The 25,090-nt window shown below is 33.2% G+C and overlaps 1 protein-coding gene across 13 annotated transcripts in view; it reads left to right on the top strand.

Moving 5' to 3' along the window:
* Positions 1 to 25,090, top strand: part of GULP1 (GULP PTB domain containing engulfment adaptor 1) — a 266,982-nt gene that overhangs the window by 206,487 nt on the left and 35,405 nt on the right. For all 13 annotated transcript variants that reach the window (XM_067741242.1, XM_067741236.1, XM_067741244.1 and 10 more), the window contains 3 exons: positions 5,709 to 5,780; positions 11,631 to 11,729; positions 16,599 to 16,736. In XM_067741242.1, the coding sequence (XP_067597343.1) occupies positions 5,709 to 5,780; positions 11,631 to 11,729; positions 16,599 to 16,736 (309 nt within the window). The remainder of the gene's footprint in view (positions 1 to 5,708; positions 5,781 to 11,630; positions 11,730 to 16,598; positions 16,737 to 25,090) is intronic.

Raw genomic sequence — 25,090 nt, 5'->3', positions numbered from 1 at the left:
TATTACATTTTCAATGATAATTACCTCTTGATTGTGAGAAAGAAGTTGATGCTTATTTTCATTGATACATTTTTCTGTAGTTTCTAAATTTCCTACAGTGAACATACATTACTATTAAAGTAGAAATGTTTATTCATAAGTCAACAGAAAAATTTTGTTGCAGATCTTCAAAGCACAGACACACAACTGTGCAAGACACACACTTGGACTTATGTAAGGTCTAATGCCTGATCTTTCAAAAAAAGTATGTGCTGAAAAGAATGTTGTCTATTGGAGACTCTGAAGAAATATAATTGATAAAATCTTGAATACTTGAAATAAGAAAAAGAGCACCCACCATTATCACTGGCCTCGGAACACATAACTCTTTCTTTTGCTCTTTTGCCACACTGAAAAATAGCACTTAGAATCTACATGTATAAAGCAAAAACAGTCTGATACATTATACTCTCTTCTCATCATTGTTATTTTTTTTCTGCCACATGGAGGAGCTAAGACATAAAGTTGCTAAAACATAAAAGCAATGACTTTTACCCAATTGAAAGTGTTCAACATACCAATGTCCCATTTTCTAAGAGACTGTAAAACAAATTTTCTATATTTTTTATTTAGGTAAATTTCATAACAGAATTTTTGAGATTAACTTCTTTTATTCAGCATAATTCCCTTAAGATCCATCAAGTTGTGTGTGTAACAATAGTCCACTTATTTTTATTGCTGAGTAGTGTTCCATGGTATGGATGTACCACAGTTTGTTTAACCATCCACCCACTGAAGTATATTTGGGTTGTTTCTGACATTTGACTAATACAAATAGATCCATTGTGAACATCAGTGCAAAAATATTTACAGGAATATAAGTGTTCATCTATCTGGGATAAACACCAAAAAGTACAGTTGCTGTACCTTAGGATAAGTGCATATTTAGTCTTCAGAGAAACTACCAAAACTATTTTCCAGTGTAGCTGTAACATTTTACATTCCCACCAACAGCAGCATCCTATAATTTTATTTGCTAATCTGATAACACTGATTACTAATATTAAGGATCTAACTTTCTTGATTCTCCTTGCCCTTTCACCGAATATTTAACTTATTTCTGTTGGCAGCATTCTTCTCTTTCATCTCCCTCTGCAGCATGGCAGCTACCTGGGGACCCGTGGTTCTGGCACTCCTCAGTCCTTCCACTGAGACCTCAGTGCCAGGGTCTCCCTAATCCACACCTTTTACCCAGAATTCTCCTTCCCCAAGCTCTACTTTGTATACCCAGCTGTTGAGTCTGCTACTCTAACTGACACATCAAAGGAATTTAGACTCAATATGTTTGAGTATCTTTCATTTCTTCCTTTCATTCAGGTCGCTATTAAAATGTCACCCTTTTAGAGAGGACTTTCCTGATCACTCGATCTTAAATATTACACTCTGCTCAATTTCTGTTATTATTTGTGTTATTTTTACTTATGCCATCTAAGATATATTAGAAATATGTTTGTGATCTAGACATGAACATAGAAATATATAGATACATACATACATGCGCACATACACAGGTATGCTCCCTGGGATATAAACTACACTAGAACAGGGACATTTTCCCCCTGCTATATACCCAGCACTTAGTAAATGCTTGACTCATAGTAAACACTCTCTTTTTTTTTAAAGGAATAAATGAGTATGTGCAACTTTAACTTGTTATCACTTGGGGACTTAATTCAATTTTTATTTAATCAAAGTTATCCATGTCCATTTTAAACAAATATTTCCCCAAGGCTTATAATGAAAAAGCAAAATGTTCCTCAGCTCTTTTCCCAAGTGTCACTCACTGAAGTAACCATTTTCAACTCTTGTTATTTTCTTCTTTATTTCTGGATAACCTGCTACACTGCTGTGCCTTGATTTGTCATATATGTCGTGGTTAACACCCTCTGTCACTGTCCCGCCCCCTTGATTCCTGGGTTCCATTTCTTCCTCTGCTTTGTTTTACACACTTCCCTCTTTTCCTATGAAGAGCTGGGGCATGGGAGTTTAAACTTTTAGTCCCTTTCATATCTCAGTATGTATTTTTTCTCTCCTTGTAATCTGTAAACTTGGCTCTAAATCTTTTTTTTTCTTAGAATATGAAGTTATTTTTCTATTTTTCTACACCAGTCATTAGCTAAGGAATATTGTGATATGGGGCAAAGCAAAAAACTTCCAGGTGTCTCCAGCTGTCTGTACTGGCAAAGTGACCTCATTGCCCAAAGGAAATCCTTTGAAGGTCTTGTGTGTGAGCCATTACCAGCAAAGCATGGGGAAGCTGGAGGATGGATCCCAGCACTGATAAAGAAGATCCAAGGAGAGTTGAGCAGGCACCAACAACAAACACTGAATTCTAGTGTCTTCCCCAAACAATCATTAAATTAAGAAGTGACAATCCCTCATAATTATAAAGTATTTTGCGGTTTACAGGGTGTTTTTGTTTTTGTTTTTTTTCTTATCTCTTACTGCAGTTGATCTTCAGAGCAATTTTGTAAGGAGAGAAGAACAATATTATTATCCTTATTTTTCAAGACTCAAATAAGGCAGAGACTAAGTGACCTTTCAGTATCTTCAGATTCTAAGCCTAGAGTTTATTCCAGCATGCTGCATCATATTCAAGGGTCTTATAAATATTTTATATAGACATGGAATGCACACAAATATGAACTGTTTAATCTAAGTATCATGACTTTTATAACTTAAAAATACAGGAACTCTTATAAGGAATAATCTGCTTTTTGGTTTTAAAATTATTTCCATTCAGTTCATCCAACATTACATAGAAAAAAAGGGTTAAGCGGCAAGCTTCATAATGGAAATCTTTAAAGCTTAGTTCCCACAATCACTCAAGGCTTCTCCCTGTGTTTCATTACTCAGATGGTTTAATTAAAGCCAATGTGAAAGAAACATATTAAAATGTTCCTGGAGCACTGCAAGAGGTTGATTCATTTAGAATGTACTTGGAGTTCTTCCATAATTTTCCCATATGGGCCTATTTACGTATAACCACTATGACTCATGACATTACTGCCGAAGTATGAATATTTTCCATAAATATTTCTAGCAACTCTTACAGTCTGTTATCAACACATCAGACGCTTCCTTCTTATAGTTCAGTAATCCCTTAGCAGTATCGTCTGCTTTTACCTTCCTGTTTTGCTAACACTAGACCACCACTAATGGGGAATCTCTCAGTGATAATTTCAGAGATGTTGAGAAGAGTTTACCCCATGGATTTACTCAGAACTAAATAGCTTCTACTGTGTTCGCTCCCCTCCTGTCACTTGAACCCTTTACTCTTTCTGCACGATCTAAAACAGTGCTTTTCAAATCTGGTGGCACGTTAAAATCACCTGGGGAGCTTTAAAATGCACAGACGCCCTGACTCCGCCCCAGCTAATTAAATCAGAGTCCCAGGCACTGGTCTAAGTTTAAAGCTCCCAAGTTATTGTATCATGAAGCCAAAGTTGAATACACTGTCCTGAAACAGAAGAAATGTGATGGGTCCATTGGTGTCAGGAATCGATTTGGCTGTCTCACATATCTTAGTAGCAGGTTTTCAGTTCCTTTTTAGCTGAGAATTTCTCCATTAATTTTGGTCTTTTTTTGCAGATCTGGTCAACCAATTTGAGGTCACAGAGGGATAAACCTAGTGCCTAATGATATTACATCTAGACCAAGTTGCAGTTGTTTGGCATAGTTTGAATATATTAGAAAAAGAAACTGTTGTACCTTGTAGAATCTGAAAACTGAAATTTAATGCTTCTGAGCTTCACGTTCTCTCCATGAGCTCATTAGAAACAGGATCAGCAGTTATATCCTATATATATATTTTTTTTTTCCGGTATGCAGGCCTCTCACTGTTGTGGCCTCTCCCGTTGCAGAGCACAGGCTCCAGACACGCAGGCTTAGCAGCCATGGCTCACGGGCCCAGCCGCCCCGCGGCATGTGGGATCTTCCCGGACCGGGGCACGAACCCGTGTCCCCTGCATCGGCAGGCGAACTCTCAACCACTGCGCCACCAGGGAAGCCCCTCTCCTATATTTTCAGCTCACCTTTTCTATCTACCTTCTACTGTTCTCCTCAGCTGTTACTATTTTCTAAGTCTGTTCCTTAGATTTTAGTACAAGAAATCACTTGTGATGGTTTTAGAAATAGAATTCCCTAGCCCTACTTATTAAATTGAGAAATCTTCATTGTTATGTTTTAACCTAGGTAAATGTTTTAGCCTAGGTAATGTTTTAACATTGTTATGTTTTAACCTAGGTAATTCTCATACAGGTAATACACAGAGCCCATTTTGAAAAACAAAACTCTCATTTCTTTAGTTGTTATTGTTAGTTTTTTCAAGAATGAAAGAGAGGGATAAATTGGGAGATTGGGATTGACATATATATATGTCAGTATAGATAATACTGCTGTATATAAAATAGATAACTAATAAGAACCTGCTGTATAGCACAGGGAACTCTACTCAATACTCTGTAATGGTCTATATGGGAAAAGAATCTAAAAAAAAAAAAGTGGATATATGTATGTGTATAACTGATTCAATTTGCTGTACACCTAAAACTAACACAGCTATAGTTGTGTTACTAGCTGACTGTAAATCAACTATACTCCAATAAAATTTTTTTTAAAAAGAATGAAAGAAGGAATTAAATGTGATTTTAAAAGATACCCTGACATTACTATTTTGCTCCCTTTTATTCTGTGAGTTAACACATGAAAAATGTTCTACTTAATTATTTGATGTAAAGTATACACACATACATACTCATGCATATGTCTATTTATATAAGAAGTGATGAATTCTTATCCCACCCTGGTGTTATGATGATTGATAGTATGAGACAAGAAAAAAAGTCTTTGGAAAATTATATATACCTAATGAATTTAATGATTATTTGCTATTTATATAGAAATAATCTGTAGAATAAAATATCCACATGTCAATTCTAATTGGTCTTGAACATTTCATGATATTGGACTTCTGTTTAAGAGGTATTATATCTTTCCAGGATAGAGATTTTATTACAATGTCGTAATTATTATGAAACTTTTTCTTTTTTGGGGGGATAGGTCAGGTTTTAACTAAAAACCTTCAGGGATATTTTAACTATTAGTAAAATTGTAGAGCTTTTTTTAAAAATTTTTTGAATGTACTTTAGCTTATGGCTTTGATGAATGTTGTATACTGGGTATTAAAAAAGTATGTATTTTAAAATTTTACATGCTGTACAAGTGTGCTAATTGGAAAACAAAGAAAGATGTTGATTTGACATTATAAACTGTATTAAACCACATTAATATCTCAAAATATACTATTGACAACATAAAAATCATATGCTTTAAATTTTCAGATAATTTTTAATTGTAATTGTATTTTAAATTTGAGTTCAACTTTATTTCTCTGGGCCCAATGAAATGTCTTTAATTTTCTTTCCAGTACAAATCTTCAAGTAAAGTATTTAGGAAAAGTATGTTTTAAAAAAACCTTGAATAATAGGAATTGTATATGATTAAGTAATGTATTTATATTTTCATATAAAATAATATAAATTAGTAACTTCTATTTAGGATTTGAACTTGAATTACTATCACATCGTTCTATTATTCCATGATATATTTCAACATGACTTACTGACATATGATAAAGTAAAGCCTGTCTCACAAGTGACCATTTTCAGTTTCTTGGCAGCACAGAAGTGGAGCAGCCCAAAGGAACAGAAGTTGTGAGAGATGCTGTAAGGAAGCTAAAGGTAGGGAAAGCCCTCCAGATAAGTGTCTAGTGTATTGAATTTATCTTCAGTCATCAGTAGACTGGTGAAAATTCAAAGCATGAATAGCTCTGTGGCAGATATGGCTTCACCCTGGTAAAAATGGTCTGTTGAATGAATATCACTAGATCAAGGAAACATATTTAGTAATAACTATGTACACACGATTATTTTTCTGTGTGTGGACCACTCTTTGTATTTTTCTAAGGTATAATTTTTCATACTCAACAAAAAAAATGTAATGGCAATATTTTATGTGTTGACATTCCGTAGCTTGCCTTTACTTTGCAATGTGGACTTGTGCCCTAACTCAAAGACTAATAATGGCAGAACAACTGTCTCTAAAAGTTAGAATATCATATTCACCAGTTGAAAGTATAGAATTAGACTTAATTACAAAGCAGCATTTTGCTGTTGCACTATATGTTAAAGACGTCCTAAAGGACAAATCCACGAGGATCTGGCCATGTCTATGAGCAGACCTGGGGAACTGGTGAGAGTAAGAGCAGAAAAGGACACTAAGCAACTCCACATACTAAGAATCAGCAAGTTTCCTGAGAAAATCTCATGTAAGCTGCCATGCATCCTTCGCATGTTTTTCTAATTGCATCCCATCCCAAAAGACATCCTTCCCTCTGAGATACTAAGATTTGAAAAACTCCTTCAACAGAATTCTCATGTTTGTCTCATTAAGAAAATTTAAGGGCTTCCCTGGTGGTGCAGTGGTTGAGAGTCCGCCTGCCAATGCAGGGGACACGGGTTCGTGCCCCGGTCTAGGAAGATCCCACATGCCGCGGAGTGGCTGGGCCTGTGAGCCATGGCCGCTGAGCCTGCACGTCCGGAGCCTGTGCTCTGCAGCAGGAGAGGCCACAACAGTGAGAGGTCCGTGTACCGCAAAAAAAAAAAAAAGAAAAAAAGAAAATTTAACATAGCACTATTTTGTTAACATACTTTATTGTTATTCTCTATGGTTGTTCTCAAAATTTTTTTTAGAAACAACCCTTCTCTGACTTTATTTAGAGTTCATCCAATTATTCCATAGGAGAGGCAAAATCATAGACATTAAAAAGTATTACTTTGCTTTGAGAATGTCATATCAGGTGGAATCTACTGAGTGTTTAAATTGAGAAAAAAATTGAAGTGAGTTGGCTTGGTTTCTGGGTAAAGAAATAAAAGGTAATATTTTAATCCATTTATTTTACCTGACTTTTCTTAATTTTTTTGTATTTTAAAATATTTTATGTATTTTATATTTTACTTATTTTTAAAGATATATGCTAAAAGGTCCTAAGATGATCTCACTCCCATTTGGAGAAAAAGGGGACCAGCCAACCATTTCTTTTAACTACTCATTAGGCAGTAATTTATACTTGTGCTTGTTTGGCAAATACTTTTAAGCACTAATAGAGAATTTTAAAAGTCTTACAATTTATGGACAACATTTAGAATAAGATTCTATTTAAATGTTCAGAACGTTGCACACTCTGGGTATGAATCCAACTTCACTGCAATCAGGATGTTTTATAAAAGAATGATGATATTTACACTTAATGTTTCTTTATACCTAGGAGGTTCTTTATTCAGTGAACCCAAATCCAAACCCAAAAAGATTCAATTACATAATGACTAGGTAACAAACAGATATTTGAGATGAAATGCTTTCTAAAAAATGGCTAGTTTTTAATGTATTTTTGTGAAACTTTATTTTCAGTTCTTATGTAGTTTCCTATTTGGAAATGTACTCTGTTAATAAAGGAATGTGGTTTACAATAAGATAAAAATCATGAAGTATAGTTTAAAAATTTATACTCAGTTGATAATAGCTTTTGTCTTTCAAGTATCTTCCCGAATACTTAATCTAATAAGCAATCTTTACTCTATTGATTGTAAAAATTTTGTAGATCAGGAAAGTATATCTAAGGGTAATGATTCATGAACTAATGAAAATAAATAAAACAATGTTTTTTATTTACTTCTAAATTTTTTTGTTTGTTTCTTTGTATCAAAGGGCAGATGCTACAACTCAAGAGTATGCAAGAATATTTACATTTATTTTAAGAACTTAGACCCTGGCTCCTGTTTAATTCTGTTGTCATGTAGAGATGACCAGAAGATGGTGCTATAGCTCTACTAAAAAATAAAAAAAAAAAAAAAAGAAATTTGCTTATTGTGTACACATCCCCCATTTTAATTTCCTGCGTACTTTTCTTAAACATATGTATTCTGATTACTTTTTTATCCACTATAGTTCAGTATTATATTTGCCACATAAGGTAACATTTCATTTCTATTTAATAATTTTTCAAAAGTTTGCAATATTAATATATTGGCTTCTGACATTAAAGAATTCAAAATTTATGACTAATACAAGATGATAGAAAACTTACAAGATTTTCAATAATGTATTTTTTTATGCTTCTGTGTTTAATGATGCCTAATAATTTTTCAAGAAAAATTTTAAAACTTTGATTTATTTTATTGGGTACTATTTTTCTGTCATTTTGTGGAGAATTTATAGTTCATAAAGTTTTCTTAAATATTATAATTTTTATAAGTGTTTACTTTCAGAAATTCTATATCAAAACAGCATATTTTCTATTTCTCAATCATGTTCAACAATTTCTATCTCTTAATCATGTTTTAGTCTACAATTTAAGAAAATTCCAAATTTTTCAAAAAGTGATAATTAAAAAACCCTTTTGACTTCTAGATATTTAATATCATTGTTATTGTAAGGAATTTTATTTTTAATAAGGATTTATTTCGTTTTAATACAACTAGTACAAATGTCAGAGGGCTCAATATATTTCATCAACAATCTGCTTGTGATATTTACATGTGGATGAATATTGGTATGTAGACCCAAAACTTCTTGATTTCTCTGGGAGATAACCAGGGAGCAGCATTCCTGGACCCCAATTTTAGAGGACAGACCCCTCACCCCAGCAGAGCTAACAAAATTACATGAAGCTACCTCAAGCTATGTGGCCTTGGAAATTACTGAAAAGTTCTGTTAAATATAGGCCCAGCAGTTTCTCTACTTGACCTCACTCTCTCTGCGTAGCATAACACTCTGTTTTTGTCTTCATAACCAGTTATTTAATTAATGAAATACTTAAAGATTATTTTAATTATAAACGTACATACATAGCTGGTATCTCTGTAAGAGTTATCAGGAAAATGTTTAATTAAATCAACAATTTATAAGAATCACAAAAAGAATTTGAATTAATTCATTAATTTTTATTGCCTAATGTATATTCCATTAATAATATAGTTAGATTTCACTTTTTAAGTCCTTTGAGAAATGGATAGAAATTGTGTGATGATGATATTGAAACTCAGTTGTGCTCCCTTTAAAATTTCTTTAGCTGTTCTACTTACAAGTGGCATATATTTAACTAAGTACTTTATTTATTTCAAGTAATACTTTATCCTTCCCCATCATTTTGTGGTGATAAAGGCTTGTTTTTGTTTATTCATTTGTTGCATCCAGATATCCTCCAGAATTCCTAGGTTTACCCCCTTTGAATATTCTTATTAGATTATTATATTCAAGTTTTACTGGTAGATCACTCTATCTAGATGACCAAGAAATAAATTTACTGAAGCAAAAATGGAAAAAAATTTGCAGAAAGGCTTTTCAAGCATTAACATTCAAGTAGTAAATAGGGAGAGAAAAGAATACAATGTGAGCATGAATGTGTCTCCAAAATGTAAATTAGATGTATTGTGGAACACAGTTGAGAGGTCTACGAGTAGGAAAAGAGACCTAGAGAAATCATGCAAACTGTAGATAGAATACAGTCATCTTAAACTAAAAAAAAACCAAAACAAAAAACAAGCAGCAATGAGAATATTAAACTTTGTTTAAAATATTATAGATTTAACAAATATAACCTTAGGCTTAAATGTTTTGCAACATTTGTGCAACAGTCAAGGCCAATAACCAGTATCAACCTTGATAAACATGAAAATAGAACTGGAAGGTTTTTTTTCTCTAATTCAGAAAATGTGCTGGGCAAAAGAAAACAGTTATTAGTAGATAGCAAAACTAGGTTCTAGGCCTGATTGCTACAGATCCATTTTATGACCAAGGTAACTGACTTCTCTGAGACTTACTTTTCTCATCTTTGAAATGGGAGGATGGGATTGGATGATCTCTGAACCTTCTTGGAGCACAATTATTTCATCTTGATATGAAGCAGAAGAAAAGGTTTCACAAGCCATAGATCAGACATTTTATGTTTATTTTTCTTTTTCTTTGTCTCGTTCTCTTGTTTCCCCTCTCTCCCTCTCTCCCTCCTTGCTCCTCTCTTTGTTTATTCTACTTGTAGCCACTACTTCCTCCCCTTTTTCATTTTTTCCTTTTTTTTTCTGGCAGAAAAGACATAACAGATAAGTTTAACATTAGTGATTGTTTTGTGACGGACTTTTTGGAAACTAAAAGAGGTCACAGGAAAGGTTGTGTCCAGATGTGGAAAAGGCTTCAAGAGCTATTGCTCATTGTCTGTTTCTGGAAAAGAGCAGCACCCAGGAAGCCAGCTTAGACTGCTTCTGCGGCCAGCCATGGGATTGGCTTTGTTCAGACGTGTTCACATAGATGGAAAGCAGCTGATTTATTTTGTCAGCCTCCATATGTGAAAACCCCCAAATTGCTTTGATTATACCAATACAGGAAGAAGATTATGAAGGGAAGAGAAACAAATTAATCCACTTTCTTTGGGAGAGAGCTGGGATAGTTTTTAAAGGTCTGCGCTGAAGCAAAACAAGTTTCTTAAAGACAAAAAAGAAAATTCTCTGGCATGAATTAGTCACATTTATGTGCAGAATGTAAGACTGCTGAATACCGAGAAAAAAGCTGCCTGTATTTATAGAACAGGACAGATAGCAAACTAAAAAATTATACCACCCAAAATGAAATAAAGCAAATGGAACCCTTCCCCCGTAACCCCCTCCCTGGATATCAAGGCAGACATTTCAAGGCATTCTTATATGCATTAATTATGTTATTCTCCATGGCAGTGCAAAATCATGAAAAGAGAAAGAGGCCTTTAAACACTCTCTGCTCTGGGACTGAACTATACCATGTGTATTCACATTAGAAAGAAATACACAATGCATATAAATATGACACACAAAAGAGGACTGAAACCCCATCTTGCCTTACAGATACTCTGTTTTGAATCGAGTTAGGGTGATCCATATGCTAACAAAATGTTATACTAGGAAATAAGTTCTTGAACCCCTACAAGAGGGGTAATAAATACAATTTTTTTCAATAGTTCTCTTCTATTTCTTGACAAGAAAGCGGGGGGAGGGAGGAGAGAAGGAAAGTAGGGAGAGAATAGTATTGCCAGATAAAGCCAGGACATTTCAATACTTCTAGACTGAGTCTAGTTCTGAGTGTATTTTTTTTTTTTTTTTTGCGGTACGCGGGCCTGTCACTGTTGTGGCCTATCCCCTTGGGGAGCACATGCTCCGGACGCGCAGGCTTAGCGGCCATGGCTCACGGGCCCAGCCGCTCCGCGGCATGTGGGATCTTCCCGGACCAGGGCACGAACTCGTGTCCCCTGCATCGGCAGGCGGACTCTTAACCACTGCGCCACCAGGGAAGTCCGTTCTGAGTGTTTTATCTGGGATAATTACTTCAATCCTTAGCTTCAGTTTGATTTCTAAATATTTGGGGGCCGTGTGGAGTTTATAAAAATACTTTATAATGGGCAATAATTTATTTAATGAAATTTCAACACTGAATATGAGCTCCAAATATATGTGTTCATTTTCTATAGAAACAGAATTACAGTTTTGTGAATAAATTTTCATTTGTAGTTTGCAAGACATATCAAGAAATCTGAAGGCCAGAAAATTCCTAAAGTTGAGTTGCAAATATCAATTTATGGAGTAAAAATTCTAGAACCCAAAACAAAGGTAAGGCTCATTTTTAAACATCGGAAGCACTCTACTCTTGAATTAATTGCAATTATGCTCCTATTTTAATGAGTATTTTAAAATGTTTTACCATTTGAAACTGTTGAGTTCTCAGTTAACTACAATTTAAAACTCTATAGGATTTATAGGGGAAGAAACAACATTTGGAATTGCTTTCTGAATGGTTTGTTCTGCAGCCTATGTTTGGGATATAAAAATTTATATTAAAAGTGTATTCAACGGTATTTGGTCTTGTATTTAGGAATTTTTCTTCATAAGCTTGAATGAGATGCATGTAAGTGTGGTTCACTGAGTATGAAAGAAGACAAAAGCTGTATGCTGTTTATTAAAATGTCCTGGACCGACTGTTATTGCCTGTAGACATAATCAGTGTGTATTAGTTTACTAAGGCTGCCATAATAAAATACCACAGTCCTGGTGGCTCAAACAATAGAAATTTATTTCTCACAGTTCTGGAGGCTGGAAATCTGAGATTAAGCTGACAGCAGCAAGCTTGGTTTCCTCCGAGTCTTCTCTCCTTGGCTTGCAAATGGCTGCCCTCTTGCTGCCTCTTCACGTGGTTGTCTGTGCATGCATACTCCTGTCTCTTTGTATGTCTTATTTCCTCTTCTAAGGACACCAGTCAGATTGGATGAGGGTTGACTCTAATGACCTTATTTTAACTTAATCACCTCTTTCAAGCCTTATCTCCAAACCCAGTCACATTCTAAGGTACGGGGAGTTAAGGCTTCAACATATAAATTTGGGGGGACATAATTCAGCCCATAACACAGTGTAAACTTAAGGTTCTTGTATTTGAGAGCTTTCCCCCCTACAGATCCAATGGAAAAAAATTGGAAAATATAATCTATTCTAGATTCACATTTATTAATATGTACTTACTGTGGATGTAATTGTTTTCACCTAAATTGCATCAAAAATAACTGAGACATTTGCAAAAATAAGTCCCACATACTATCTTAGCCTACAGAATCAGAATTGCCATGGAAATTTTGCATTTATAATATGTTTTAGGACAACTGGACAATGGCATGGATGCACCCACAGTTATTGTTCAATTCCAAAATAAAGAACAATTGCATTCTTTCAAACCTCTCAAGCCAAGAATCTAAGACCTCCCTCAACTGTTCTAATTTCCTCCTATTCTCCACACTCAATATTAAATAAAAACAAAGAATTGGAGACCACTTTTGTTATGGTTATCCCAAAGTAACTATTGCTGAGGTGGCTGAAAGCAGACAAAAGAAGTGATGAAAGGATAGTGGGAGGTCTGGTCTATTCAAGCTCATGTATATATATATACACGGTTTGCTGGGAAACAAGGCAGTTGAAATTATGGCTGAGATTAACTCATTAGGCAGATGGTAGTTACAAAAGAACAGTAGGCTAAGGAAGCAGTAAGTTACAGAGTGACAATGTAGTCAAAAATGTAGCAACCAAAGTGTAGTCTTATATGCAATTAAAAAGAAAAACAATCCTAGTACTGTATTTCCTTTTTTAAACTAAGTGGATATATAGTGGCAAATGTCCAGGTAGAACAAGTCATTTGTAGGCCATGTTCCTGTTTATTTCTTCTAAACCATATAGATCCCTTTTGGAATGTATGTGTGTGTAATTAATTCAATCTTTTACATGAATTTTAGGACTTGTCAAAGCACACCTTGAAATATGTAAGGCTGATAATACACTTTACGTATCATCTACATGTGTTCTTGTTCGTTTTGATTCAAGTCTACCCATAATATACCCTAAGCTATAAAAATTTCACCAATACCATAATCTATAAATTATAATCTACTAAACCATTCTCCTATTATTGAACATTTAGAATGCTTCAAATTGTTCATTAATTAATAACAAAATTTAAGTATTTAGAAAATACCAATATGATTAAATGCAGTATATAAAGAGAACGTCATTAGTGTTTAGAATCAACAGTTTAATAATGGCATATCTTTACAAATCACAAAATATAGAGACTTAAGGATACTGCAAGATGACTAACACTGATTTAGTATGTGGGGTGTGTGTGTGCGTGTGTGTATTTAAAAAGACACAAAGAAGCAGATCATGGGAAATGCATATGTAGCAAATGTTAACCGTTTGTGATTCTGGCGCCCACATAATAAGACTCCCATAATAATGAGTTTTCTGTTTTCAACCTGTCAACTGTATCATTATGTTCCCTAAACTTTTACTGTCAAATCTCTATGCCTCTCCCAACCTAAACCCCACTTACAAAACATCAGTGAGTTGGGATTCAACTCTGTGATTAGCCAACTGACTTTTGTTCATGGTATTTCTTACCCAAATCAGTAACACCAATGCTTTTCTTCCCTGTCCCAAAGTCTCAATTTCCTATAACTAATAGCTAATTTTAAAGAGACCCAATTTAATTTTTTCCCAAAAAAGTAAGTTTTCCAAACTTTTAACCAGAAAGAAACATCTCTATTTTCATCCCTGCCAGACTTGAAGAGTGATCTTGGAGTTTTAAAATCTTTGAAATGTCTTATAAATTCTATTATATTACATATGGATAGACAGCAACTGACCCTTTACTCATATATCACATGTGAATATAGAGTGTCTGACTCTTTACCTATTATAGAATATACCATTTTTTGAATCCATAAAAACATATAGGTAATCTAAAAAAGTGATTACCAGCTCTTCTGGGCATTAGTGCCCCTAGGAGGCTCCTGAGAATGCCACTTGCTGGAGACCACCCAGGCCTTTCAGATTCAGAATCTATAGAACAAGACTTAGTATCTATAATATAAAAAACAAGAAAACCTCCCCAGGTGGCTCTGATACAGCCTGTTCACAGATATGCATTTAGGAACCACTATTTGAGGAGATGTGAGTGAATCAGAAATAATCTATCATATATTTTATTTTGGGTATAAGCTGTAATTTAGGAAAAAAAATAATTAAATATGATGGTCCTAAGATAAATTTATTTATAGTAAAACATACATGTTTGCTATACATTTATATAGTAAATATATTTATATATTTAAAAATTTATTCTTAACCAAATGGACTTGATAGAAAATAGACCATTTTTCTATACCATTTGGATGGATGAAAATGGAAGTGAAAAGCAATCTCAGTTGACTCCAATATCTTTCTTCCTGTGTCTTTTCACCTTTTGCTTTTCTCACTTTTCCTCCAAATGGAGATTTTGCATTACTGGAAAAAGGTGGTATAGGTGAATTGGGGATTTACTTATGTTTTGTTCCAACTCCAATAATATATCGTCAGTGTTAAAGGATAATTATGTTCTCACTGTGCTTAATTGTATTCCTGAGTCTCTTTATCCTGTCTCACCAGAAATCAGTACTATATCATAAAGATGTATCACAACAACAAAAATTCACAAAAGTAATAAAATTATAAGTTTCAGCACCCTGGTCTTCTTTTGTAGAAAGATACCTCTTGCCAGTCTAGACAAAACTTAAGATGATTCCCAACTGTCATAACCAAAGGCTTTCTGTGATCACATTGGTTGGTGAGTGAATGAGGAACTGCATAGGTTTCACCACCAGCTGTGTAAATGATGTGTTTTCATGTTAAATACTTGTAATTTCTCCTATAAATGGAAAAAAATGAATCATTTTTCTATATTGTATAGCAGTGATGTGTCCTTTTTATGTTTAACATGATTATACAGTTAGTAAACTGGCGCAGACTTGCTGTCAGTATTTGGGAGCTACAGTACAGCTGAAGGCCATCCTTTGACTGTATTAATAATAAAACAAAGATATGCCAGTGAGGAAAAGACTGGTCAATCAGGCAAAGTGTAGGAGAAGGATAGTCTCAGACAAACGTGGTCAGTGTCCATCTCAGCACTAACCACAAGAGAGGAAAGATGACTTCATCAGAAGCCTTAGTAAGTTGTTTACAATCATACAGTATACAGCTTCATTTTAATTTTCATGCTTGCAAACAACCCTTTGATGACTTACCATTTGTTTTGTATGCAGTCAAGAATGCAGGCTGTAGACAAATTCTCTTAGCATTTATTTGTTTAACTTGTTATATGTACTCATTTTCCGTCTGAAGGGCAGTAATGTGAATCAGAGTGATAGAGAAAATCTCAGCAAGCTGGCACGTCAAACCCTGAACTTGGAAGGATGTAGTGACAGATGCTATAGTTGCAGTATATGATGTGTGTGTGTGTGTGTGTGTGTGTGTGTGTGTATATATGCAGTATTTATCTTTCTACTGATTAACAAGGTTGATTCAGCAATTTAGAAGCTGGATGTCTAGATCTTCTTCATTCATTGCTCCAATGGAAAACATTACAGAAGTTGCAAGGATGATTTCCTTAGACAGAAGAGTTTCAAGAGTGTATGAGTTACCATGAAGACATGTAATATGTAGTATGTTTCATATGAAATTGTGTACAAATGAAGTTATGTTTTAAACTGTAATGTTAGTAGCAGTAAGATAAAATGAAAAGTATTCTGGTTAAAAAGGGTTCTGCTAATTCTGTAACCTTGTGGAAGCATCTTAATCTCTCTAGACCTCCATATCCTCCTAACTAAAATTGCACAATTTAAAGTAATGGTCTCTGAATCCCCTGTAGCTCAGGAAGCCCATGAACCTCTGATCCTCTTTTCCCTTCTGTTTTTCTAAGTGCTATTGAAATGACTATCTTAGTTTAATCCTGACTCAGGAGGTTTATCTCATTACGTGTTTGTTTAAGTTTGAAGTGTATGTAATTATAAAATCAAGGAATGACAGATGATGTTTCATAAGTTGTATGTTATTAGCACAGCTGGTATAGCAGAAAATGGAAAAAAAAATCTCTTCAACTATGTTTATTTTCATCTGTGTTCACAGGAAGTTCAACACAATTGCCAGCTTCACAGAATATCATTTTGTGCAGATGATAAAACTGACAAGAGGATATTCACTTTCATATGCAAAGATTCTGAGTCAAATAAACATTTGTGCTATGTATTTGACAGTGAAAAGTGTGTAAGTATGCCAGATGTTTTAGGGTGGTTTGTTCTGCTCTACAAGCCAGGAATTATCTTGTTTCTGACATTAGTAAAGTATTTGGAAATGAATAAGGTCTGCAAATACTTAACTACACTAATAGATTCATCCTGTCATGAGAATATGCTTCAGGATTTCATCCTTAACTAAATTCTCATGTTCATGGGCACAAGCTTTCATGCAAATTTCTTTTCTTAGAATGTCATGCTTATGTTATACATTTGTCTTATAATCACTTGATTTATTTGAAATTTTAATATGAAATTTAGTAATATGCATATAATGCAAAAGAGTAATTGCGACCAAAGTATTGATTTTTTTTTTTCTGGAATGTGATGGATCTGATGAAAATAAATATTTTAAACTCCAGGAAATGAAATGTGTATGCCTTCTCAAAAAAGTCTCCAATACTTTGAAAATCTGGTTCTTGATTTTCATTATTCAGAAAACTTAATATAATGAAAGGTGGTAGAATTGTATGGGCGTGTGTTTGTGCCTGTGTATGAGCTTGAGAATGTAATCTAAAGTTCTTAGCAAGTAAGAACAATTAGAGAATTCCAAAGTTAAGTTCACTAACAGTTCTTTAATCATCTGGAATCTTAAGGAAAACCCAATGTCTTGACTACAAGCATAAGCTAATGCTAATCATAACCTAGTCCGAGGTTCTGTTATAAAACATAAGATGTGAATTCCAAGCACACATTGTAGCCTTTGATAGCTTTAATTGAGGAAGAACATCTAACCTCAACAACATGATTGCCTTAGACAGAAAGAAACAATTTATTTATTTGCTCATTTTTAATACTGTCAAAAATAGCAGGGACTAATATTATCACTATTATATAATTTATTTCTCTGGTTTCAGTACGTGAGCTTCTTAAAAACAAATACTTTTATTTGTCCATGTAACTCCTGCGTCAGGTGAACAATAGATGCTCAATGAATTTTTTTCCTTAAAGAAAAGACTATGTGGACAAATTTACAAAAGATACAGCAAGTTATTATCTGTATCTTTTAAACTGTAGTTCTTTAAACAGGCAAACTAATGTGCTAAGCTACTCCGCATCATAACATGTTTTGAGAATTTGATGAATATTATGAAACATCTCATCAGAAAAATATGCTTATCCATATAAGACAATATTATGTGAACAATATGGCATTTTATATGAAATTAAAAAGTTGTTTTTGAAATGTATCCTATCGAATGAATGCATTATATTTAATGTCCCCAATGCTTCTTAACCATAATTGCTTGCAAATGTTTTCTCTGTGATTGAGAAGATTAAGGTTGATACTTATTGAATATCTTCTATGTGTAAGATATTATAACCTTTTACCACTTATGACAAACAGTAAATTCAGTTGCCCTTCTTTCTTGTCTTACACATGGGAATAAACTTCCTTGGGGTCCTTTGAAATATTCATAACCCAAGTCCATTATAAATACTAGTCTTCTTATAACGTTATGTCACATGTTTTATCTTTCTTTGATCTCCAAATTTATTACATGATTATTTAAAATATAAGCTTGCTAGAATTCCCATGAACTTTTATTGATTTCAAAGTATAAACTCTGTTACTCCCTGATCATAATTGTTTGTAACTGATTTCCAGAATTTCAGTTCCTTGACCCATTATTCCTCTCTGGATATACCATATTAGCTTTCTTTTTTCTTGAAGGTTGAAAATATTTTCTTGAAGCCTACAGCAGTGGCTCACAACCATTAGTGTGCATAATGGAGGACCCTTTACAATACAGCTCATTGGTTCCCACTACAAAAAATAAGTTCATATTGATTCGTGCTGGAGCTCAGGAAATCTACATTTAACAAGTCCACCAAGTGATTCTGCTGCAGGTAGATGGAAGTCTGAGCTTTGAAAAGCAAGGATCCAAGATATCTCTCCAACTATAAGTTGGCATCACTTTCATTAGCTTAAAGAGGACATGTTTCCTCAAAGTTTCATTATATCATTTTCACCTCAAAGTTTTATTTGCTCTAATTATAACAATGTCTATATTCATAAAATTGATTTTATATGTATGCAGAATTTTGAAATACCATCCTCTCTAACTCTCATTTCCTAGTTATTGAAAATTAAAACAGGAAAATAAATTATGGTCCGATTAACACAACTCTTCCTCTTACTTTAAGAAACCAAAGCTTGAGAAGTTGAGTGACTTTCCCAAAGTTACAAAGCTAGGAGATAACAGAATCAGGATTGAGATTTAATACCTTGAATTGCCATTGTAACATCTATCCAGTCATGCTGTCTTACTCCCAAACTGTGACCTGTTCCAGGGGCCTTGTCTTATATACTCATTATATTTTATCCTTTCAGTACTTCCATGAAATTGTTGAGAGTTTGAAAGATAGATGAAGCCCCTCTTAGCATGCCATGAGACTGGAGTTCACTACTTTGTTAACATGTTGTGTTAATGAGTCTCCTTCCATGGTGACAATGAGGATAATGTGGGGAGCTAGAGTACCCAGCCCTGCTAAGCAGTAATGAAGAGAGGCCAAGTAAGGAAGCTAAGCTTCTATCCCCACCAGGCAGTAATGAGGCAATGCTCTCCCATTCCCATTCCCCTACTGGAACCGTGTCAGAGAGAGCCACCCAAACACAAAGTTTAAATAATTTCCAGCGTCTCATAACATAATATCTAAAATATCCAGGGTTCACTTGAAAATAACTCATCATATCAAGAATTGGAACATAAACTAAATGAAAAAAGATGACCAATAGATCTCAACACTGAGATGAGAGAGATATTAGTTACCAGACAAAAGTAACAAAACCAGCCAACATAAAAATAATAAAATAAACCATTACAATCACACTTGAAACAAAAAGTAGAAAGTATTATCAAAGAAATAGAAAATCAAAGCAAAGAAATTGAAGATATAAAGAAAACCCAACTGAGAATATTAGAGCTGAAAAATACGATAGTCGAATAAAAAATGCAATATATGGGCTCAGAAGGGAGAGGACAGAAGAAAGAATCAGCAACCTAGAAGATCAAAAAATAGAAAATGCCCAATCTGAACAACACAGAGATAATAAGCATACACATATGTATGCACACACACATGTGCACACAGGCATACACACAAAACAATACAAAAGCAAAAAACAAAACAGAACTTCAGGGACCTGTGGGACTATAACAAAATGTCTAACATTCATGTGTCATCAGAGTTCTGGAAAGAGAGAGAAAAAAAGGTAGCCTTGAAAAAAACACATGAAGAAATAATAGTTGCAAACTTCCCAAATTTGGCAAAAGACATAAACCTATAGATTCAAGAAACTGAATGAACTCCAAACAGGATAAACCCAACTAATTCCACACCAAGTCACATCATACATAATCAAACTTCTGAAAACTAAAGACAGAAAAACCTTGAAAGCTGCAAGAGATAAACTAGTCCTTACCTATAGCAGAAACATCAATTCAAATGACAGTGTATTCCTTATTAGAAACCATGAAGGTGAGAAGGAAGTCACAGTATTTTTTTGAGTGCAAAAAAAAAAAACAGGAGTGCTGTCAAACCAGAATTTTATATCCAGAAAAAAACATATACTTCAGAAATTAAAGAGAAATCAAAAACTTATCAAACGAAGGAAAACTAAGATTATTTGTCACTCCCAGATCTACTCTAAGTGAATGGCTAAAGGAAGTTCTCTAAACAATAAAAGAAGGCATCTTGGAACATGAGGAAGGAAAAAAGAACAGGATAAGCAAGCATATGGGTAAATCTTTAGTTTTCTAAATTATGATTGACAGTAGAAGCAAAAAATACTTTCTGATATGATTCTAAATGAATATATAGAAAATATGTAAGGCAATTATATTATAAACAGGGAAAGTTGAAGGGATGTAAAGGGAGGTAAGGTTTCTACACCTCTCTTGAACTGGAAAAATGACAGCATTAGTAGACTGTGATAAGTTGTATAAATATAATGTGGATTCCAGAGCAACCACTAAAAAAGTTATAAAATGGGATACATTTTAAAATACTATGGGTAAATCAAAATTTTATTATAAAAATGTTTTAAAAACCCATAGAAATTCAGTAAAAAAAAAAAAACAGAAAGAAAAAATAGAAATAACAGAAAAGAAAAAAATTAAATGGAAATTTAACCTCTAATATATCAAAAATAACATTAAATGTAAGTGGTCTAAGTATACTAATTAAAAGAGATTGCTAGAGTAGATTTTAAAAAACCCAGATATATGTTGTCTTCAAGAAACTTGCTGCAAGTATAATGATACAGGTGATATAAGAAGGTTAAATATAAAATGATGAAAAAAGATGTATCATGCAAAAATTATTCTAAGAAAGCACAAGTAAGTGTATTAATATCAGATAAAGTGCACTTCAAAGTAAAGAAAATTATCAGAGACAAAGAAGGACGTTATTTAATGATAAAAGGGTCATACCACCAAGAAGAATAACAATTCTAAATTTACATGATCATATCACAGAGGTGCAAAATAAATGAAACAAAAACTGATAGAACTGAAAAGAAATATGGGGTAAATAGACAAATACAAAATTATAGTTGGAGCCTTCACCACCACTTTTCTTAAAATTAATAGAACAGCTAGACAGGAAATCATCAAGAATATAGAACTCAACAACATCAGCAACCAATGGAATCTAATTAGCAACTAAAGAGAACTTCATTCAATAACAACAGGATGCGTATTGTTTTCCAGTGCCAAAGGAACATGTACCAAAATAGACCATATCCTGGGCTACAAAGCAAACCTCAAAAGTTTAAAAGAGTTCAAATGATAAAGCATGGGTTCTCTGACAACAAAGAAATCGACCTAAAAATTAATAACAGAAAGATAACAGGAAAGTCTTCAAAAACTTGGAAGTTTTGTTTTTCCATATGTCAAAAAGGACATCACATTTGTAAACATTCCATATGTTAAAGAGGAATCTTTAAGAAGAAAAACTTTAAATGTGTGAACTATATAGAAATGAAATAGAACATATCAGCATTTATGTGATTCAGCTAAAACAGTTTTGAGAGAGAAATTTTAACAACTAACTTAAAATATTTGAAAGCAGAAAGTTTCAAATTAATAATCTAAGCTCCCAGCTCAAGCACTTATCAAATTAAAGTAGGCAAAAGGAAGAAAATAAGAAAGATAAGAGAAGAAAATTAATGAAGTTGAAAACAGAAACAATAGAGAAAATCAGTGAAACAAAGAGCTGTTTTTTTTAAAAGATCATAAAAGTAACAAAATTTCAGTTAAGATTGGCAAAGTAAAAGAAAAAAAAAAAAGACACAAGTTACCAATATCTGGCATGAAACAGGGATTTCACTGAAGACCCTCCAGGTATCAAAAAATAATAAGAGGGTGCTATAATCAACTACCACATACCACCCAATATTAGATAATTTGAATAGCCCTGTAACTATAAAGGAAATTGAATTTATAATTTCACACTTATTAAAAGAGAAATCTCCAGTCCTAGATAGTTTCACTGGAAGAATCCATAAAATGCTTAAAGAGGAGTTAACATTGTTCAACACAAGCTATTCCAGAAAATAGAAGAGGTGAGAGAATTCCCCAAATTCATTTCATGAAACTATTATTTTCCAGACACCAAAACCAAGTAAAGATAGTGCAAAAAAAGGAAACTACAGACCAATATCCCTCAAAAATATAGATGCAAAAATTTCTAACACAATATCAAATATAATTCAGCAATATATAAAAGAATTCTACACCAAGACCAAGTAGAGCTTGTTCCTGGGATGTAAGTTTTATTCAACACAAAAAATCCAACAATATAATTAACCATATTAACAGGCTAAAGAAGAAAAGTATATGATCCTATCAATGTTTTAAAAAATATTTGCAAATAATCAATCCCCATTCATTGTTAAAAAATCTCAGAAAAATAGGAAAAGAAGGAAACTTCTTTAACTTAGTAGGATTGGGGATTTTTTTTTTTTTGCTATCTGTCTCATATATAACCAAAATGTTTTTATTCTAAACAGCCAGTGAAAAACCATTAGAGTGTGTCATTTCTGTCATAGATTTGTGGATATGATTTTAGATGAATTTTAATAGCTTATATTACATGTTTATGGCAATAAATAATTATTTTCTAATATAGAACATTGTGTTTCTTGCAAAGTTAATATGATTAATATTTAATATTATTATTGGTAAAATGAATATAACTGATATAACTGAATTTAATATATAATGAGGAATTTTAGACTTACAGGTTGCTCCCATAATCAAACTTTAGTATTATTATCCTTAAAGCATATGTAAATATATACATGTATGTAAATATATATAAAACCCATAACCTCCAGAATGATAAACAACTTATAGTTGTTACCTCCATGAAGACTAGAGGGGACCAAGATTAAAGTTAAAGAGCTAAAGGAAACTTTAAATTTATCTGTAATGGTCAAAGACTTTAACGTGGATTATACATATATTCAGGGAATTAAAGGAAAAGAAGGTAGTAATAAGTAAACATGAAAATTTCAGCATAGAAATATCAAATATAAAAAATAATTAAATGGTTAGGTAGAATAGCTGAAAAGAAAAAAAATAAGCTTAACATCAGATTTAGGATGGCAGAAAAAATGGTCAGTAATCTGGAAGATAGATGAGAGAAATTATCCAATCAAACAAACAGAGAATATAAATAATAATAATAGTATTGAATAACAGAGCCATAATCACCTGTGGACAAGATAGAGTTCTAACATATGTGAAACAAAAATCATAAGAAGACAGGAGAGAGAAGGTAAGAAAGAAAAAAAGTACTGTCTGAAGAATTCCCAAATGTGGTGAAAACTGTCAATTTACAGATTTGAGAAACATGACAAACTTCAAGCTGAATAAATTATAAAGAAAACTACCTGTAATTATATCACAGACTATCTATAAGAGAGTTGGAGAGAGAAAGAGAGAGCAAGAGAATGATTGAGGGAATGAATGGATCTTGAAATCATCCAGAAAATTTTTTAAAAGACATATCTTTACATACAGATAAAAAAGTAGTATGAATGGCAGCTGACTTTTCATTAGTATCAGTAGAGGCCAGAGGAGAATATAACAATACCTTTAACATGCATAAAGAGATGTCATAACAGAATTTTACACCCATTGAAGGCTAAAAATTTAAGTCAAAATATTTTGAGATAAATGAAACTGGAGTGATTTATTACTAGCAGAACTGTGCTTCAAGGTATGCTAAAGGAAGTTCTTTAACCCAAAGGGAAATGACACAAAAAGGAAATTCAAATGTGCAAAAAAGGATAAAGAAAAAAAAGCACTGGAAAAATTGTGACTAAATATCCATTCTTTAAAACAGAACTGGTTAAAGCAAAAATTGTAGCCTTGTATCATGATGTTAACAAATGACAGTAATAGCACAAAGGATGTATATATATACTATTGGACTTAATAGACTTACACTATTTCAAGGGTGTTATTATTTATGTGAAATGATACCATATTAACTCTAAGTGGGCTCTGGTAACTTAAGGATGCATATTGTAATCACTAGAGCAATCCACTAAAAGTAATTCAAATGCATATAGCTAAAAGCCTATAGAGGAAATGTAATGGAAAATAATTATTTTAATGAAATTTAAAGAAGGCAGGGAAAGAACAGCAACATAAAAGCAGGTGGACCAAATAGAAAATAAAAAACAACATAAATGTAAAAATATACCAATCAAAGGCTGAGATTATCAGGCAGCAATTTTAAAACTGTCCAACTGTTTGGTCTCTAGAAAACACACACTTTAAATATAAAGACAAATATAGGTAAAAAACAAAAGATTGAAAAAACATATGCCATGCAAGCAATAAGTGTGAGAAAGTTGGTGTGGCTATACTCATATCAAAAAGGTGAGTCCAAGGCAAGGAATATTACCAGACATTGAGATAAAGCCCACAAAGATTAAAGGACCACTGTGTTTCATTTAATAACACTGATTTTTAAGAAATGAAGGAGAAAATCTAACAATTACAGGAAGATAAAGACAAATTGACACCCACAGTCATAGATGTTACTGCCATTCTCAGCAATTGACAGAGGAAATAGAAAAAAATAAACTTACAAAAAATGAAAAAATAATATCCACCACTTTGATCTAATTGACATGTTAGATTATCCCAAGCAACAAGAGTACAGTTTCTTTTTTTTAATTTAATTTAATTTATTTTTTTATACAGCAGGTTCTTATTAGTCACCAATTTTATACACATCAGTGTATACATGTCAATCCCAATCACCCAATTCAGCACACCACCATCCCCACCCCCCAGCGGCTTT

This window comes from Pseudorca crassidens, chromosome 6 (genome assembly GCF_039906515.1).
Source record: "Pseudorca crassidens isolate mPseCra1 chromosome 6, mPseCra1.hap1, whole genome shotgun sequence".
Lineage (NCBI taxonomy): Eukaryota > Metazoa > Chordata > Mammalia > Artiodactyla > Delphinidae > Pseudorca > Pseudorca crassidens.
The sequence above is the reverse complement of the archived record's forward strand: the minus strand, read 5'-3'. Positions and strand labels throughout refer to the sequence as shown.